The sequence below is a fragment of the Pristiophorus japonicus genome, chromosome 1 (assembly GCF_044704955.1).
Source record: "Pristiophorus japonicus isolate sPriJap1 chromosome 1, sPriJap1.hap1, whole genome shotgun sequence".
Taxonomy (NCBI): domain Eukaryota; kingdom Metazoa; phylum Chordata; class Chondrichthyes; family Pristiophoridae; genus Pristiophorus; species Pristiophorus japonicus.
The window spans coordinates 484,607,540-484,626,999 of record NC_091977.1 but is presented as its reverse complement, the minus strand read 5'-3'; the positions used below and the strand labels follow the sequence as shown (position 1 = coordinate 484,626,999).

The 19,460-nt window shown below is 50.4% G+C and overlaps 2 protein-coding genes across 2 annotated transcripts in view; one reads left to right on the top strand and one right to left on the bottom strand.

Moving 5' to 3' along the window:
• LOC139276970 (ALS2 C-terminal-like protein) overlaps nt 1–19,460 on the top strand; it is a 212,465-nt gene that overhangs the window by 21,094 nt on the left and 171,911 nt on the right. The gene's annotated exons all lie outside the window — the stretch shown is intronic.
• LOC139269052 (ribosome-binding protein 1-like) lies at nt 4,113–5,977 on the bottom strand. The gene is made up of 2 exons (XM_070888093.1): nt 5,426–5,977; nt 4,113–5,249 (listed from the first exon to the last, which is right to left on the bottom strand). Exons 1-2 carry the CDS (start codon nt 5,975–5,977, stop codon nt 4,113–4,115), a joined length of 1,689 nt encoding a protein of 562 aa, XP_070744194.1.

Here is a 19,460-nt window from a genome sequence, read left to right as displayed (position 1 = left end):
TGCTCTCATCTGTCGTTCGCAGTGGTGATGAGGAACCGAGGGGTGGAGTGCCGCGCTCGGGGACCACTGGGAGGCCTGTGGCAGCAGTGTTCCTGGCTATCGTATCCAGGGACTCTGCATGCGTGGAATGTACTCGGTCATGGTGGCCAGGCGTCGGGATGTGCCCCCCAGTGCTTCGATGAGCTGGTCACCAATGTCTACAGTCCTCCTGGACAACAGTACCATCTCTCTGCTGTCATGTCGCGCTCGTGGAACAGACCTGCCGCGTCCATGAGGCCTCCGCGGGGTTGGCGCCATCCTGGGGACAAATGGGGTGCCCTGGGGAGAGGTGCTTGGGGCTGGTATTTCCAGAGTGGAGGCGGGAATGACCAGAGGACCACTAGATGGTCTTGGAGTGGAATGGCTTCTGGAGCATGGTAATGCAGGTTCTTCGAAGTCCACGCTCTCATCTGTGGAGAACAGACCCAGCGGATTGACGGGCGAGAATTGGAGCTTCTCAGCACCAGATGTAGTAGGATCGTCTGCCGACTCCTGCCCCGCGCCCCACCTTCTGGCCTCTGTGGTCTTGCCTGGGGCTGCCCTGCTGGCTGAGCTGCAAAACACAAATGAGGTTGTTAGAGGAGAAGGGGGTGCTAGGGTGACAAGCTGAGTCCAGCGCTACATAAAGCATATGCATGACAAAAGCACCACTGCTATCAAAATCATCACAGACATCACATTTCGTGACCATCAACACATTGTGCATTGCAATGATTTTCATTAGGCCAGCATTATTTCTATGACACTTTTAGAAATCATCTACCATATGATTGTTTGGATATGAGTGGGTGTGGCATCTATAGACTTTACATGATGCAATGGTGTAAGCTTTACTCACGTGGCATCACTTCAGGGTCTGCAGATGCTTCCGTGGCTGTCCAGGATAGCTTCCCCAGGAGTGCGAGCACTCGCTCCTCCATCTCTGTGAAGTCGCTGGGGACTGGTGGCCCCCCACCCGTTCGCCTCTGCATGGACCTCATCGTCGATAGCTTCTTCTGTAAAAGGTGACAGGATGACATGGCATGAGATCATTGCGTGATATCATTGCTAGGTACTGTCACAGACACTGATACATTATCATCATTATCATAGGCAGTCCCTCGAATGAGGATGACTTGCTCCTACGAGTTCCCAGGTGTTTCGATGAAGGACCCGATGTTCCAGTCCTGAACTCCAATTGAGAGGGTGGAAGATGCCTGTGCTTGAATTTTTTTAACGTGTGGTGGCCGTTGCACACCAGCCACCACACGGGCTTGACAGAGCTAGGTCTTGGTCCAGTGGCAAGGATCTTTTGCCAATCAAAAGATCCAGAGGCGAGATGAGGAGAAATGTTTCATGCAGTGAGTTATGATTTAGAATTCACTACCTGTTAGGGCAGTGGAAGTAGATTTAATAATAACTTTCAAAAGGGAATTGGAAATATACCTGAGAATTTTTCAGGGCTATGGGGGAAGAAGAGTAGGGGTTGTGAAACTAATTAGATAGCTCTTTCAAATTGCCAGCACAGGCACATTGGCCCGAAGGTCCTCGTGCTGTGAGGCTGCGAAATTGCCCCTTTTTGCGATGCCCATTAGCACCTCCAGGAGTGTTAACGGGGTGCAATACACTTTTCGTCCGGGGGGGAGGGGTAGTGGTGCGAATTTGCGGACGTGCTGTCATGGCAACGCTGCGCCCCACGGGTAGCGCCTCGTGCAACTGCACAACCGGCGTGATAGCATTGCCGTGCATGGCGACGCCGCGTGCCGATCCCTTTCCGCCACAATTGGCTGGCACAAGCAGGTCGCAAAGTTGGCCGAATGTACAAGATGTAGAATATTATTTTTGATCCATTCGAAACTTGTTTTTTTTTCTTTTGGTTTTGTGCCTTTATGGCGGAGGAGCGGCGAGAATCGTGGCGGAGGTGAGACAGATGAGGGTATGGGGGCCAGAAGAGCCGATGGCCTAGGGGCAGCACGGGCCAGCCCACACTGCGATATGTGCGCGCACTAGGTCCGTGCAGCAGAGCAGAGGTTTGTGTTTTACAGGAAAGGAGCCATTAACAGTGGTGGCTTTTGTGACTACTGGTTTCTGTGGAAATATTAACCCTTTACAGGCCTCCTTTTGTGCTATGATTCTTATACAGTGGTAAAACTCTAAAGAGTGCTAGTCAAGGCTCTTCCACTTCTCACCTGTTGCTCCCTCCCCGCCGCAGTCGGTGCCCCACATGCTGCCTTGTGTCCCGATGGCCGAATCTGCCCCTGCCCAGGTGCAGGTGACGCTATCTTTGGCAGGGCCCTTATGTGATTTAAAACCCAGAGAACGTTGGCCAAGAGCATCTCAGCAGTCAGAGCAAGGGTGTGAGCAGCCTGCGTCGACCTCTGCTGATGCCATAGGGGTTGCACCATGTAGGAGTAGTAGAAAAAGGAAAATAAAATATTAGTAGTTGCACAAGACTACACATGGGTGTGTTGCACAATGTTAGATTGTTAAGTTTCTGTTTAGCTTTTGAGCCACATAAGAATTTTCTCTCTGCAACACTTTCCCATCTTACCCATTTTTAGCTGATGTCTGGCCTTCTCACTTGTGATGAATGGTAAGACAGGACTTAAAGTCGAGCCATGGGTGCCTGTGAAAGAGATACTTTAATTGCAGGACTACTTTGCGTTGGGAGAGGTGGGTAAATGGTTTCAGCATGTGGCTGCCAAATGGGTGTACTGGTGCAATCTAACTAAATTTTGCCATTATGAGGCCATCATGGGCAGCAATATGTGCCGTGGTTGGTGCCACGGACACACAATGTTCCTCCTTCTCCTCCTCCTTCTAAAGAGGCACTGCTCTCTGTATCTTGCTCCTCCTGTAGCTCCAATCCTCACTGCCACACTGTGTTGTGCAGAACACAGCACATCACGATTATTCTGGAGACCCTGGCTGGTGCATATTGAATGGCACCTCCAGATCTGTGTAAGCACCTGATTGTTTGCTCAGTGACACCTCTCACCATCTTGTGGCTTTGATTGTAACGCTGTTGGGCCTCATTGCTTGGGCTCTTCACGGATGTCATTAGCCATGTTTTAAGTCTTAAGTTCAAGCAGCCAGCAAGTCTGTTCGGAGGTGCAAAGTGCTTAGGCAGGTGGACTGGCACAGGACGTTTACATCATGGCAGCTCCCTGGGAATCTTGCACACATCTGCATTATCTTTTTGTGGTTGCAGTTGAGCTACACTTTATTTTTTATTCATTCACTGGGTGTGGCGTCGCTGGAAAGGCCAGCATTTATTGTCCATCCTTACTTGTCCTTGAAGTTGGTGGTGAGCAGCCTTCTTGAATACACCTTCATGACACAGGGTAGTTAAGAGTCAACCACATTGCTGTGGGTCTGAAATCACTTGTAGGCCAGACCAAGTAAGGATTAACGGACATTCGTGACCCAGATGGGTTTTTATGACAATCCAGTAGTCACCATTACTGTTACTAGCTTTTTGTTCCAGATTTATTTAATTCACTGAATTAAAATTCCGTTGCTGCTGTGATGGGATTTGAACTCCTGTCTCCGGATCATTAGTCCAGACCTCTGGATTACAAGTTCAGTAATTTAACCGCTATTCTACTGTACCCTGTTGTTGGAGTGGAAGTCCTTATGCTTCACAAACACTCCTAGTCAAGCTGGGGGTGCCTTGATTGCCAAATTAATGATGCCCTGCACCTGTGGGAAGCTAGCCAAAGCTGCAAACCCAAGCACTTATTCATTCTGACTGGCTTCATCGGTGGCAAAGTGTACATAATTGCCTGCCCTGGCAAACATGTCACCTGCGTGATGCATCTGTGGGCGTCTGACAGCAAAATCTTGCCAATATCTCCTGTAGATTCCTGGAAGGAGCTTGAGGTGAAGAAGTTGAGGTTGGTGGTCACTTTGTGACAGCCACTGGTAAAGCGTGACCACCAGGACCACTTGGCAGCAGGCTGCAAATGTCTTCCATGACCTGACGTGATACTCTCAGCCTCCTGAGGCACTGGTCCTCAGACATTTCTCAGAAGCTGATTCTTTGCCTGTATACCATGTTGCGATATCGCCTCCTGTGAGCTGCAACTCTGTGCTCAGCCTCTCTCTCTTGTGGAGCGGCGGGTCTGAGGAGAAGGCTGCTCCTGGTCCTGCTGCTGGTCTCCTTGTTGCTGGTCTCCCTGCTGGTCCTCTTGTTGCTGGTTTCCCTGCTGATCCCCTTGTTGCTGATCCCCTTGTTGCTGGTCTCCCTGCTGGTCCCCTTGTTGCTGGTCCCCTTGTTGCTGGTCCCCTTGTTGCTGGTCCCCTTGTTGCTGATCCCCTTGTTGCTGGTCCCCATGTTGCTGGTCCCCATGTTGCTGGTCCCCTTGTTGCTGATCCCCTTGTTGCTGATCCCCTTGTTGCTGATCCCCTTGTTGCTGATCCCCTTGTTGCTGGTCTCCCTTGTTGCTGGTCTCCCTTGTTGCTGGTCTCCCTTGTTGCTGGTCTCCCTTGTTGCTGGTCTCCCTTGTTGCTGGTCTCCCTTGTTGCTGGTCTCCCTTGTTGCTGGTCTCCTTGTTGCTGGTCTCCTTGTTGCTGGTCCCCATGTTGCTGGTCCCCATGTTGCTGGTCCCCATGTTGCTGGTCCCCTTGTTGCTGATCCCCTTGTTGCTGGTCTCCCTGCTGGTCCCCTTGTTGCTGGTCTCCCTGCTGGTCCAATTGTTGCTGGTCCCCTTGTTGCTGGTCCCCTTGTTGCTGATCCCCTTGTTGCTGATCCCCTTGTTGCTGGTCTCCCTTGTTGCTGGTCTCCCTTGTTGCTGGTCTCCCTTGTTGCTGGTCTCCCTTGTTGCTGGTCTCCCTTGTTGCTGGTCTCCCTTGTTACTGGTCTCCCTTGTTGCTGGTCTCCCTTGTTGCTGGTCTCCCTTGTTGCTGGTCCCCATGTTGCTGGTCCCCATGTTGCTGGTCCCCATGTTGCTGGTCCCCTTGTTGCTGATCCCCTTGTTGCTGGTCCCCTTGTTGCTGGTCTCCCTGCTGGTCCCCTTGTTGCTGGTCTCCCTGCTGGTCCCCTTGTTGCTGGTCCCCTTGTTGCTGGTCCCCTTGTTGCTGATCCCCTTGTTGCTGATCCCCTTGTTGCTGGTCCCCTTGTTGCTGATCCCCTTGTTGCTGGTCCCCTTGTTGCTGATCCCCTTGTTGCTGGTCCCCTTGTTGCTGGTCCCCTTGTTGCTGGTCTCCCTTGTTGCTGGTCTCCCTTGTTGCTGGTCTCCCTTGTTGCTGGTCTCCCTTGTTGCTGGTCTCCCTTGTTGCTGGTCCCCTTGTTGCTGGTCTCCCTTGTTGCTGGTCTCCCTTGTTGCTGGTCTCCCTTGTTGCTGGTCTCCCTTGTTGCTGGTCTCCCTTGTTGCTGGTCTCCCTTGTTGCTGGTCTCCCTTGTTGCTGGTCTCCCTTGTTGCTGGTCTCCCTTGTTGCTGGTCCCCTTGTTGCTGGTCCCCTTGTTGCTGGTCCCCATGTTGCTGGTCCCCTTGTTGCTGGTCCCCTTGTTGCTGGTCCCCTTGTTGCTGATCCCCTTGTTGCTGATCCCCTTGTTGCTGATCCCCTTGTTGCTGATCCCCTTGCTGATCCCCTTGTTGCTGGTCCCCTTGTTGCTGGTCTCCCTGCTGGTCCCCTTGTTGCTGGTCTCCCTGCTGGTCCCCTTGTTGCTGATCCCCTTGTTGCTGGTCCCCATGTTGCTGGTCCCCATGTTGCTGGTCCCCTTGTTGCTGGTCCCCTTGTTGCTGGTCCCCTTGTTGCTGGTCCCCATGTTGCTGGTCCCTTTGTTGCTGGTCCCCTTGTTGCTGGTCCCCATGTTGCTGGTCCCCATGTTGCTGGTCCCCTTGTTGCTGGTCCCCTTGTTGCTGGTCCCCATGTTGCTGGTCCCCTTGTTGCTGATCCCCTTGTTGCTGGTCCCCTTGTTGCTGGTCTCCCTGCTGCCGGTGCTGCTGCTGCTCATCTTAGTCCTTATCTGAGATCCAAGGCAAAGCAGCATAAACGGCCTGATCTGATATGACAGATGCAATGTGGTGATCAGACACACAAACCTCCAAAGTAGTAGAAATCACCTCCAGAGCGGCAGTTGGTGAGAGGCGGGAGCAGTGTCGGAGTGGCCTATAAAGGCGTGACTTGTGCAGCTACAGCGGGAGAGAAAGCAAAAAAGAAGTAGAAAGGAATCAAAAGGTGACGTCACAGCCAAGGGGGTAAGTGATTGGCTGGTGATTGGTGAGTAGCTTTTCTTTTTATTTTTTATATCAGTAAGTGAACTGTAACATTGTTACCAATTTAAGGGTATCTAAGGGTTAAGGCATGGCAGGAGAGCTCGGTCACGTGATATGCTCCTCCTGTACCATGTGGGAACTCAGGGACGCTTCCGGTGTCCCTGACGACTTCGTGTGTGAGAAGTGTATCCGCCTCCACCTCCTGACGGACCGCGTTGCGGAATTGGAGCTGAGGGTGGATTCACTCTGGAGCATCCACGATGCTGAAAATGACATAAGTGGCACGTGTAGTGAGTTGGTCTTACCGCATGAGAAGGATCCACAGCCAGCTAGGGAATGGAAGACCAGCAGGAAGAGTAGTACAAAGAAGGTAGTGCAGGGGTCCCATCTGGTCATCCCCCTGCAAAACAGATACACTGCTTTGAGTGCTGTTGAGGGAGATGACTCATCAGGAGAGAGCAGCAGCAGCCAAGTTCATGGCACCGTGGCTGGCTCTGTTGTACAGGAGGGTATGAAAGAGTGGGAGAGCGATAGTGATAGGGGATTCAATCATAAGGGGAATAGATAGACGTTTCTGTGGCTGCAATCGAGACTCCAGGATGGTATGTTGCCTCCCTGGTGCAAGGTGTCAAGGATGTCTCCAAGCGAGTGCAGGACATTCTAAAAAGGGAGGGAGAACAGCCAGTTGTCGTGGTGCACATTGGTACCAACGACATAGGTAAAAAAAGGGATGAGGTCCTACGAGACGAATTTAAGGAGCTAGGAGCTAAATTAAAAAGTAGGACCTCAAAAGTAGTAATCTCAGGATTGCTACCAGTACCACGTGCTAGTCAGAGTAGGAATCGCTGGATAGCACAGATGAATACGTGGCTTGAGCAGCAGGGAGGGATTCAAATTCGTGGGGCATTGGAACAGGTTCTGGGGGAGGTGGGACCAGTACAAACTGGACGGTCTGCACTTGGGCAGGACCAGAACCAATGTCCTAGGGGGAGTGTTTGCTAGTGCTGTTGGTGAGGAGTTAAACTAATATGGCAGGGGGATGGGAACCAATACAGGGAGACAGAGGGAAACAAAAAGGAGACAAAAACAAAAGACAGAAAAGAGATGAGTAAAAGTGGAGGGCAGAGAAACCAAAGGCAAGAAACAAAAAGGGCCACTGAATATAAAAGGGCTGCAGGAGGGGTCAAAACTAAAAATCATGGTTTAAAAACTAGGATGAAAACACTCTACCTAAATGCACGCAGCATTCGAAATAAAGTAAATGAGTTGACGGCACAAATCATTACAAATGGGTATGATTTGGTGGCCATTACAGAAACATGGTTGCAAGGTGGCCAAGACTGGGAATTAAACATACAGGGGTATCTGACGATTCAGAAAGATAAGCAAGAAGGGAAAGGAGGTGGGGTAGCTCTGTTAATAAAAGATGATATCAGGGCAGTTGTGAGGGATGATATTGGCTCCAATGAACAAAATGTTGAATCATTGTGGGTGGAGATTAGAGATAGTAAGGGGAAAAAGTCACTGGTCGGCGTAGTTTATAGGCCCCCAAATAATAACTTCACGGTGGGGCGGGCAATAATCAAGGGAATAATGGAGGCATGTGAAAAAGGAACGGCAGTAGTCATGGGGGATTTTAACCTACATATCGATTGGTCAAATCAAATCGCACGGGGTAGCCTGGAGGAGGAATTCATAGAATGCATACGAGATTGTTTCTTAGAACGGTATGTAACAGAACCTACAAGGGAGCAAGCTATCTTAGATCTGGTCCTGTGTAATGAAAAAGGAAAAATAAACGATCTCCTCGTAAAAGATCCTCTCGGAATGAGTGATCACAATATGGTTGAATTTGTAATACAGATTGAGGATGAGGAAGTTGTGTCAGAAACGAGCGTACTATGCTTAAACAAAATGGACTACAGTGGGATGAGGGCAGAGTTGGCTAAAATAGACTGGAAACAAGGTCTAAACGGTGGCACAATTGAGGAACAGTGGAGGAATTTTAAGGAGCTCTTTCATAGTGCGCAACAAAAATATATTCCAGTGAAAAAGAAGGGCGGCAAGAGAAGGGATAACCAGCCGTGGATAACCAAGGAAATAAAGGAAAGTATCAAATCAAAGACCAATGCGTATAAGGTGGCCAAGGTTAGTGGGAAACTAGAGGATTGGGAAAATTATAAGCAACGGCAAAGAATGACTAAGAAAGCAATAAAGAAAGGGAAGATAGATTACGAAGGTAAACTTGCACAAAACATAAAAACAGATAGTAAAAGCTTTTACAGATATATAAAACGGAAAAGAGTGACTAAAGTAAATGTTGGTCCCTTAGAAGATGAGAAGGGGGATTTAATAATGGGAAATGTGGAAATGGCTGAGACCTTAAACAATTATTTTGCTTCCGTCTTCACAGTGGAAGACACAAAAACCATGCCAAAATTTGCAGGCCACAGGAATGTGGGAAGGGAGGACCTTGAGACAATCACTATCACTAGTGGGGGTAGTGCTGGACAGGCTAATGGGACTGAAGGTAGACAAGTCCCCTGGTCCTGATGAAATGCATCCCAGGGTATTAAAAGAGATGGTGGAAGTTATAGCAGATGCATTCGTTATAATCTACCCAAATTCTCTGGACTCTGGGGAGGTACCAGCGGATTGGAAAGCAGCTAATGTAACGCCTCTGTTTAAAAAAGGGGGCAGACAAAAGGCAGATAACTATAGGCCAGTTAGTTTAACATCTGTAGTGAGGAAAATGCTTGAAACTATCATTAAGGAAGAAATAGCGGGACATCTAGATACGAATAGTGCAATCAAGCAGACGCAGCATGGATCATGAAAGGGAAATCATGTTTAACTAACTTACTGGAATTCTTTGAGAATATAACGAGCATGGTGGATAGAGGTGTACCGATGGATGTGGTGTATTTAGATTTCCAAAAGGCATTCGATAAGGTGCCACACAAAAGGTTACTGCAGAAGATAAAGGTACGCGGAGTCAGAGGAAATGTATTAGCATGGATAGAGAATTGGCTGGCGAACAGAAAGCAGAGCGTCGGGATAAATGGGTCCTTTTCCGGTTGGAAATCAGTGGTTAGTGGTGTGCCACAGGGATCAGTGCTGGGACCACAACTGTTTACAATATACATAGATGACCTAGAAGAGGGGACAGAGTGTGGTGCAACAAAATTTGCAGATGACACTAAGATTAGTGGGAAAGCGGGTTGTGTAGAGGACTCAGAGAGGCTGCAAGGAGATTTGGATAGGTTAAGCGAATGGGCTAAGGTTTGGCAGATGGAATACAATGTCGGAAAGTGTGAGGTCATCCACCTTGGGAAAAAAAACAGTAAAAGGGAATATTATTTGAATGGGGAGAAATTACAACATGCTGTGGTGCAGAGGGACCTGGGGGTCCTTGTGCATGAAACTCTTTTGGAGTTTACCTGAAAAAACATAAACATTAAACCGTGCCACCCGTCCTGGATGACACACCGGACATTTACAAGGCCCTTTTTTTCCTTTTTTGTGTTTTTCTTTTTTTTTTTTTTGGGCACTAAAATCACATTTTTTCCTCCAGTGCCCCCTATAAAAGGGGAGGGGGACACTAAAAGCACCGGCAATTAAAACAAATTAAACTTCAAAACATAAAATCAAATTAAAATTTGGTTGCCGGGCGTGACGATGCACTCCAGTCCCTCCGGTGCCCACCTCTCGCGGAAGGCCGCGAGCGTACCGGTGGACATCGCGTGCTCCATCTCCAAGGACACCCTGGCGCGGATGTACGCGCGAAAGAGAGGCAGGCAGTCAGGTTGAACGACCCCCTCGACCGCCCGCTGCCTGGACCGGCTGATGGCACCCTTGGCCGTGCCCAGGAGCAGTCCTACGAGGAGGCCCTCAGACCTACCCGCTCCCCTCCGCACAGGGTGCCCAAAGATCAGGAGAGTGGGACTGAAGTGCAGCCAGAATTTCAGGAGCAGCCCCTTTAAATAATAAAACAGGGGCTGCAACCTCGTGCATTCCATAAAAACATGGAACACGGACTCTTCCAGACTGCAGAAATTGCAGGCGGCCTGGGAGTCCGTGAACCGGCTTAAAAATTTGTTGCATGGCACTGCTCCGTGCACCACCCTCCAGGCCAAGTCCCCGATGAATAGTGGGAGGACTCCCGCATAGAGTGCCCTCCATCGGGGACCCCCGCCTCCTCCGGACGGCAAGATGGTACGCCATGGCGTGTCCGGACGGCCGGCGAGGATGGCAAAGTTGAGAGTGTGCAGGAGCAGCCCGTACAGGAAACCCCTCCGCGCGGAACTGAAAGGCACGGAGGGGATTTCCTCGAGGCGGCTCAAGTTGTGAGGCGCCGGCTCCCGAGGGAGGTTCCAGGGTTTGGCGCCGATGAGGAATTCCGTCCGGACGGGGGTCAGTTCGGACGGGATCTCCCCACGTGCTTGAGCCTCCTCAATGCACCTAACAGAGTCAGGGCCCAAAGCTGTTTTTAGCGACTCGATGGCTTCGGCCGTGCGGCAGACGTTGGCTGAATTTAGGCGCCGCGCCAGTGTGCCTGGCGCCATCCAGCCCGCTCCTCCGCCATCGAGCAGGTCCCTGACCCTGGTCACCTCACCAGCCACAGCCCTCTCTTCCGACCGCCACATAAAACCTCGGTCGTGGAGGTACGGATTCCCGAGCAGCGGCTCCTGCAGGACAGCCGCCACTCCAGCCGGCGGAGAGCTGCGCTTGGTGGAGACTTTGTTCCAGACCCTGATGAGTTCCTTGTAAAAGACAGGCAGCTCCTGGAGGGCAGTCCTGACACCCCCCAAGTTCACAAACAGGAGCTGCGTGTTGTAATTGAGGTCGCGCTGCTGGCGGAAGAAATACGTCGCCAGAGCACACCACCTAGGAGGGGGCTCGACGTAAAGGTATCTCTGCAGGGTCTGAAGATGGAAAGTCGCGAGCTGGGCGCTGACGCACACCAACGACTGACCGCCTTCCTCAAGCGGGAGACTCAAGACCACGGCAGAGACCCAGTGCTTCCTGTTGTTCCAGAAGAAGTCCACCAGCTTCTTCTGTATCTTGGCGACAAACGCAGGGGGAGGGGTCAAAGTGACCAGCCGGTACCACAACATTGCGGCCACCAGTCCTTGTGCATGAATCCCAAAAGGTTAGTTTGCAGGTGCAGCAGGTAATCAGGAAGGCAAATGGAATGTTGGCCTTCATTGCGAGAGGGATGGAGTACAAAAGCAGGGAGGTCTTGCTGCAACTGTATAAGGTATTGGTAAGGCCGCACCTGGAGTACTGCGTGCAGTTTTGGTCACCTTACTTAAGGAAGGATATACTAGCTTTGGAAGGGGTACAGAGACGTTTCACTAGGCTGATTCCAGAAATGAGGGGGTTACCTTATGATGATAGATTGAGTAGACTGGGTTTTTACTCCTTGGAGTTCAGAAGGATGAGGGGTGATCTTATAGAAACATTTAAAATCATGAAAGGGATAGACAAGATAGAGGCAGAGAGGTTGTTTCCATTGGTCGGGGAGACTAGAACTAGGGGGCACAGCCTCAAAATACGGAGGAGCCAATTTAAAACCGAGTTGAGAAAGGTTGTGAATCTGTGGAATTCTCTGCCCAAGGAAGCAGTTGAGGCTAGCTCATTGAATGTTTTCAAGTCAAAGATAGATAGATTTTTAACCAATAAGGGAATTAAGGGTTACGGGGAGAGGGCGGGTAAGTGGAGCTGAGTCCACGACTAGATCAGCCATGATCTTATTGAATGGCGGAGCAGGCTCGAGGGGCTAGATGGCCTACTCCTGTTCCTAATTCTTATGTTCTTATGTTCTTATGTTCTGAAATTATTGAAAGGAAATTCTCACACCGATTCCTGTGAGCAAAAGCCTTTCACTTAGGCCGTGAAGCAGGTGTGAGGGCTCCGTCTTTCACTCAGCTTCCTTAATTGCTGCTGTGCTCTCGCCTCGAGGTCCAGGAAGCCCGGGAAACCTGTGCACCCCTGTTAAAGCTCTTATTACCGCGTAACGCATTTAAATTTGCAACCCGCCTCTCCCGAGGGGTTTCTTGCCCACAGCTGAACGTGCTGCAGTTCAATCCAGAAGTGGGCAGGTTGGAGCCGGCTTCCCAATGTGCTGTCAATTTCAGCGTTTTCAACCATGCACCCGCTCCCAAACACATTCGCTCTTTGAACTTAAAATTAGAGCTAGGCCATGGAGAAGTGAAATCAGGAAGCACTTGTTCCAGACAGTGGAGATCTGGAACTCCTCTCTCCAAAAGGCAGTGGATGCGAGGTTAATTGAAGCTTTCAAGACTGATTGATGGTTTTCTGTTCGATAAGGGTATCAAAGGATATGGAACAATTTCGGGTCGATGCATTTGAGCTACAGATCTAACTGATGGGACAGGTTCAAGGAGCTGATTAGCCTACTCTTATGTTCCGAATACGTGAGAGGGACACACACGAGAAGGCAGAAGGGTCTTGAAATGTGCAGATCGGGGCCCGACTGCAATTTTAACCGAAGATCCGCATGGGGAAGCCCATGTGGCTTCCCTGCCAAGCTACCCTAGCGGGAAGAGCTGGGACCAGAATGTTAAGTGGGTTTTCTTATTTTTGACTGTCCTTTTGAGGCTCGACATCCTGTTCCCACGCACCGGCGAGTTGCCTTTTCCCATCGGTATCGGGCGTGAGACTTACATGCTCGGGAGGTAAAACCGCCTAGGCCTCATGCTGCCGAGGTCCGGCCGGTTTGCCGTCCACCCAAGCCCGTTCCGCACGGATTCCACTGAATTAAAATCGGGGCTTAAGACATGTGTATTGGCAGGCTATTTCATCACCGGGATCGCTGATCAGTTCTATTTGCAGGAATTTTGTAGCAAGGGTGACAGGCTTGCTAACTCTTCCTAGCCTAAGGGTGCTGCGGTCTGACCCTGGCTTGTCGTCATAGTTTCAAAGCTACAGAAACCTATATATCTTTGGTGTTGGCCGTGGCTCAATGGTAACACTCTCTTTGGAATCTTTGAGTCAGAAAGTTTTGGGTTCAGGTCCCACTCAAGACTTGAGCGTAAAATCTAGGTTAACACTCCAGAGCAGTACTGAGGGAGTGCAGCACTGAGGTGCTATCTTGAGACTCCACCTGGCCCCTCAGGTGCTCATAAAAGATCCCATGGTACTATTTGAGGAAGAGTGGAGGAGTTCTCTCTGGTGTTCTGGCCAATATTTATCCCCCAACCAACATAACTAAAACATTGCAGTTTATGGGTTCTTGGTGTGTGGAAATTGATTGCTGCCTTTCCTATGTTACACTTCAAAATTTTGTCAGGAGTAGGGTATCACTGGAGTTGGTTTTCCCTACCCCCCTCTCTGCCGATCATGCCTCTGCAGAGGGCTCTGTCTCTGCCGTTGAAGTCACTGAGGAGAATCACGCAGGGACGCGGAACAGGGATTTTTCGAGGCTGGAGTAAAAACCCTATTTGGTCTCATCTGTCGAATTGAGTGTTGGGGCGTATGCACTGATGACTGTGGCGCATTGATTCCGGGATAGGGTGAGTCGGAAAATCATGAGATGTTCGTTAACCCTGCAGGGGCAGTCTTTGAGGCGGTCGACCAGCTCGTTTTTGATGGTGAAACCGACTCCGTGGAGGTGGCGTTCTTCCTCTGGTTTCCCTTTCCAGAAGAAGGTGTAACCTCCACCTTGTTCCTTGAGCTGGCCTTCCCCTGCCCACCTTGGGTCTCGCTCAGGGCGGCGATGTTAACATCGAAGCATCTAAGTACCCGGGCAACTATGGGGGTGCGGCGTTCCGGCCTGTCGCTGTTGGAGTTGTCCATAAGGGTCCTGACGTTCCAGGTCCCGAACTTCATGTTAGAGAAGTGGAAGATGCCTGTATGTGAGTTCTTTTAACGTAGGGTGGCCGTTGCATACCAGCCACCATGTGGGCTTAGCTGAGCAAGGTTTTGGCAAAGTGGTCGAAGAAGACTGGAGACCAGGCACTGCTGTATGGGCCTAGTTACCTACGGCGAGATGTTGGCTGCAAGCTTGGCGCTGATTAGCGCCCTTCGTTGAGATGGTAGGTGGTCCGAGGCTTGGTTGGGGGCAGACATTGGCAGGGTCAGTGGCCCACTGGTGTTCAGAGTGGAAGGTCAGGGTGGTCACAGCCATTGTGCTCACCACGTGCTGGAGGAGAAGAGGCCAGGTCATCAGTGGGGAAGGTGAGGCCCAGTTATCGTTGAACGGGAGGAGGCCTGATCACTGTTGAGGAGGAGAGGCCCAGCCACCGTTGAAGGAGAGGCCAGCCGTCGTCGCTGGAGGGGAGGAGACCCGATTGCCTGGTCGGAGGCTCACCAGGCGTTATCGGGGATCGGTGGGGCAGCTGAGTCGGCCACCTCCAAGGAGGAGGTTGCCGAAGGAGGGAAGAGGTCCAGGTCGCCGCTGCAGGAGGCTCGGTTGCCGCTGGTATGGTACAATATGAATATGGTACACTACAGAAAAGGTTAATAGTTTGACTGAAAAAAAAACTCGTGTTAAAAAAGGATAAATTGCATAGTATGGTGAGCCATAAACCACGGGAAACCCGAGGGATAAATACAAGGCATCGTGGCAACACCCTCGCTCCAAACATAGGCACCTGCTCAACTATGTCATCGTCGGAGCCAGTGATCGCAAGGATGTGCGCATCACCTGCGCCACGACAGGAGCTGGACGGACCACCGCCTTCTCCGATCCATCATTGACATCAACATAGCCCCAAAGCAGAGGGGACAGCAGAAGCAGTGCCACAAAAAAGTCAATGCCGGGCACTCAAAGACCCAGCTAAGAAAGCCCTATACAGCCAGCGCCCTCACAGCTAACCTGGCGTGCCTTGATGACCCCGAAATGCAGAATGCCCACAGCGCTTGGTCTGTCCTCCAGGCCTTCATAACCAGTGCCTGTGAAGAGACGCTCGGTCACTCAATCAGGAAACACCAGGACTGGTTTGATGAGAGTGACCAGGAGATCCAAGAGCTAATAGGTCGCAATCGTAGAGCATTTCTGAGCCTTAAACAACAACCCAACTCTGGAGCAGCATGGCAGCATTACAGACGACTTAAGGCCGAGCTCTAACAAAAAACTCGGGACCTAAAGAACAGGTGGTGGATGGAGAAAGCACAGGAGATACAGCAGCTGGTCGACAGCCATGATGTGTGAGGATTCTTCATCGCAGTCAAGGCCACCGACGGGCCAAACACCCAAGGCCCCACCCCGTTGCTGGCCAAGAATGGGGAAACATTCATCTAGGACACCGAGGCAGTCAGAGCCCGCTGGAAGGAGCACTTCGAAGATCTCCTCAATCGAGACTCTGCCTTTGACCAGAGTGTTCTTGACTCCGTCCCGCAGCATGCTACCCGCCACTACCTCAGTAAAATCCTAGTCCTGCACGAGGTAGAAAAAGCCAGAAGACAGCTTCAGAATAACAAGGCTATGGAAGCAGATGGAATCCCCGCTGAGGCGCTAAAGTATGGCGGAGAGGCACTGTTGGCACGCATGCATGATCTCATCTCTCTCATCCGAAGGGAGGAGAGCATGCCGGCAGATCTCAGAGATGCAGAGATCGTGACCATCTTTAAAAAAGGGGATGTCTGACTGCGGCAACTACAGAGGAATCGCCGTTATCAGCCACTGGGAAAGTTGTTGCAAGAGTCCTCCTCAACTGTCTTCTCCCTGTGGCTGAGTAGCTCCTCCTGGAGTCACAGTGCGGATTTCGTCCACTCCGGGGCACAAGGGATATGATTTTTACAGCGCGACAGCTGCAAGAAAAATGCAGGGAACAGCACCAACCCTTGTACATGGCCGCCTTTGACCTTACAAAGGCCTTTGACACTGTCAACCCCGAGGGTCTATGGAGTGTCTTCCTCCATTTTGGCTGCTCTCAAAAGTTCGTCACCATCCTCCGCCTGCTCCACGATGACATGCAGGCCGTGATCCTTACCAACGGATCCATTACAGACCCAATCCACATCTGGACCGGGGTCAAGCAGGGCTGCGTCATCGTGCCAATTCGCTTTTCAATCTTCCTTGCTGCCATGCTCCACCTCACACTCAACAAGCTCCCCGCTGGAGTGGAACTAAACTACAGAACCAATGGGAACCTGTTCACCCTTCGTCGTCTCCAGGTCACATCCAAGACCACTGCACACATACAGAGGCTGAACTCCAAGTCATAGTCAACATATTCACTGAGGCACATGAAAGCATGGGCCTTACACTAAGCATCCATAAGACAAAGGTCCTCCACCAACCTGTCCCTGCTGCACATCACTGACCCCCAGTCATCAAGATCCATGGCACGTCTCTGGACAACGTGGACCATTTCCCATACCTTTGGAGCCTCTTATCAACAAGTGCATTGACGACGAGATTCAACACCATCTCCAGTGCGCCAGTGCAGCCTTCGGCCGCCTGAGGAAAAGTGTGTTCGAAGACCATGCCCTCAAATCTGCCACCAAGTTCATGGTCTACAGGGCTGTTGTAATACCCACCCTCCTGTATGGCTGAGACATGGACCATGTACAGTAGACACCTCAAGTCACTGGAGAAATACCACCAACGATGCCTCCGCAAGATCCTACAAATCCCATGGGAGGACAGATGCACCAACATTAATGTCCTTGACCAGGCCAACATCCCCAGCATTGAAGCACTGACCACACTTGATCAGCTCCGCTGGGCAGGTCACATTGTTAGCATGCCAGACACGAGACTCCCAAAAGCAAGCGCTCTACTCGGAACTCCTTCACGGCAAACGAGCCAAAGATGGGCAGAGGAAATGTTTCAAGGACACCCTCAAAGCCTCCCTGATAAAGTGCAACATCCCCACTGACACCTGGGAGTCCCTGGCCAAAGACCACCCTAAGTGGAGGAAGTGCATCCAGGAGGGCGCTGAGCACCTCGAGTCTCATTGCCGAGAGCATGTAGAAATCTAGTGCGGCAGCGGAAAGAGCGAGCGGCAAACCAGTCCCACCCACCCTTTCCCTCAATAACTGTCTGTCCTACCTGTGACAGGGACTGTGGTTCTCATATTGGACTGTTCAGCCATCTAAGGACTCATTTTTAGAGTGGAAGCAAGTCTTCCTCGATTCCGAGGGACTGCCTATGATGATGACTTCAAAATTACTTAATTGGCTGTAAAGCACTTTGGGACATCCTGACGTCATCTTTGAGTAGCTAACTAACACTGAAAATTATCATGGCACTCAGCTTAGCTTCATGACAATAAGCTAAATATAATTTAACAAGACTCCATTCAGGCAATACAGGTAAAGATCAATTCAGCATAGACCAGGGAATTCCCCACTAAGGAAGTTCTTAATCACCCCCTTGGCCGCGCTACTTCTGCTTTTCATCTCTCTTCCCCGCAAAAGGTTGCAGGGAAATTTTATTCCGTGTTCTAATTATAAATGATGGATTTCAATGTAGATGAGAGAGTAGGCAAATCAGCGACTGTACTTAAATGGGACTCAAGAAAAACGAGAGCTCATATAAAGGAGATTTGGTATTGGGCATTTTATTTTGTAAAAGGTAACTTCAGGTGAACAATACCTCGGAACAAAGGGCTAAAAATTTGTTATCAACCATTTTGAGATGTTAATATCGACTGGTCGGTATTGTGTGACGATAATTAGTGCCGGCGACAGCAATATTCAGTTTTAGCGCCCCAAGGGGGTAGAGTAAAGCTGAATCAAAACTTAGGGCGATACAGTCGGCAAGCGGGGCACGAAGGTCAGAACGCTAATGAAGTTCAGGCGCGCCAATCAGAGAGTCAGCAGACATACTGCCACCATCAGTGATGCTGCACAGCCTCATTCTCATTACTGCAGCCTGTGCACTGGTCTTGCAACAAGCACCATGGCAGCGCAGAGGCTTTGCCAGCGTGCCCACCGGCTTTCTGACACCGCCCTGGAGGCTCTAGTCGAGGCGGTGGAGAGGCGACAAGCCATGATGTTTCCTCACACTGTTAGGAAGCCACCGTTCAACATTCTTGGGCACTGCTTCTCCGACAGATTCATGTAGGAGAAGTGCTTTGGAAAACCCTGGGGTGGGGTTGGGTGGGGCCCTCCCCATGCTCGGGCCACATTTCTGTCCCTGTTGCCCCGCCGCCTACGAAGTTGTTGCCACATGGCAAGGTGGAGTGCCAATACAGCCCCTGTTGTGGAAAGAAACCACCCAACATGGGTAGGCTATGATGTGAGAAACTTTATTACAAGCATGCAGGGGAGAGAACTTAAGCAAAGACTCTCCCCGATCGAACAATTACATCAGATCTTATACATGATTGGACGGAAGCATAAGCTTGACAATTTATACGATAAGAAACATCCATACATGTCTGTGACTGACAGCTGCTCAACCGTTGGCTCTGCCCGTGTGACAGGTTAATGTCTACACCCATGTCTCTTCCATAACGAGAAGTCTAGCACGAAGACTTTGAAAGATGCTTTCCGGTATCTCAAATGTTTCATGTTGAAGGCCCATGCATTTCACTTTCTGTGGTTCTTCAACCACCGTATCTGAAGTCACAAGTTCAACTTATTGTCCTTTGTTCTAAACTGCTGAAGCCTGCAGTATTAACAGTTTTTGCTTACAAATGGCCAAGCTTCCCGTCATGCCTTGCGGTTACAATGGCTTCTTACAGACATAGCTACTGATAATACAGATTCTTTTTCCTTCAATCTGTTTCAGTGAATACACTGACACGCAAACACCTTTTAGTCTTTACAACAAAAGATCTTTATTAAAGATTCGCCGGCCGGGACTTGGTAAGATAAAAGGGAACACCCTCGATTAGAGCCTGTTCACCTTTCTCCTAACAAGCCCCTATACAATGCAAAAGCTCAACAGTTATACATTTTCAGAACATAACACATTTGATTAGCACTTGGTCCATCCAATCCCTTTCTACCGCCCCCCCCCCCCCGAGTACGTCCAATGGCAGGCCGACAAGTCCCCTAATCAGGGTGGGCTCCCGGGTCCTTGTTTATAGTTTTGCTATACGTTGCACTTCCCTATTCTATGGCTTGCTATATCAGTCTTCTCGTCTGACTCATGTCTGACTTTGCTTTTTACGTAACTCGTGTTTGACCACAACTCTGAGTAACCCCTTTTTGTGTTGACACTGCAAATATTGCACTATTGCAGCTTGACATTTCTCTCGACTATTTTCCCAAGCTCCCTTTTACCTCTTGACACATTCA

Bases quoted from the DNA above. Each gene is read 5' to 3' on its own strand.
- LOC139269052 (XM_070888093.1), bottom strand. From the start codon at position 5,977: ATGAGCAGCAGCAGCACCGGCAGCAGGGAGACCAGCAACAAGGGGACC. The intron at 5,250-5,425 runs GCAACAAGGGAG...AAGGGAGACCAG, and splicing joins ACCAGCAACAAGGGAGACCA to CAACAAGGGAGACCAGCAAC.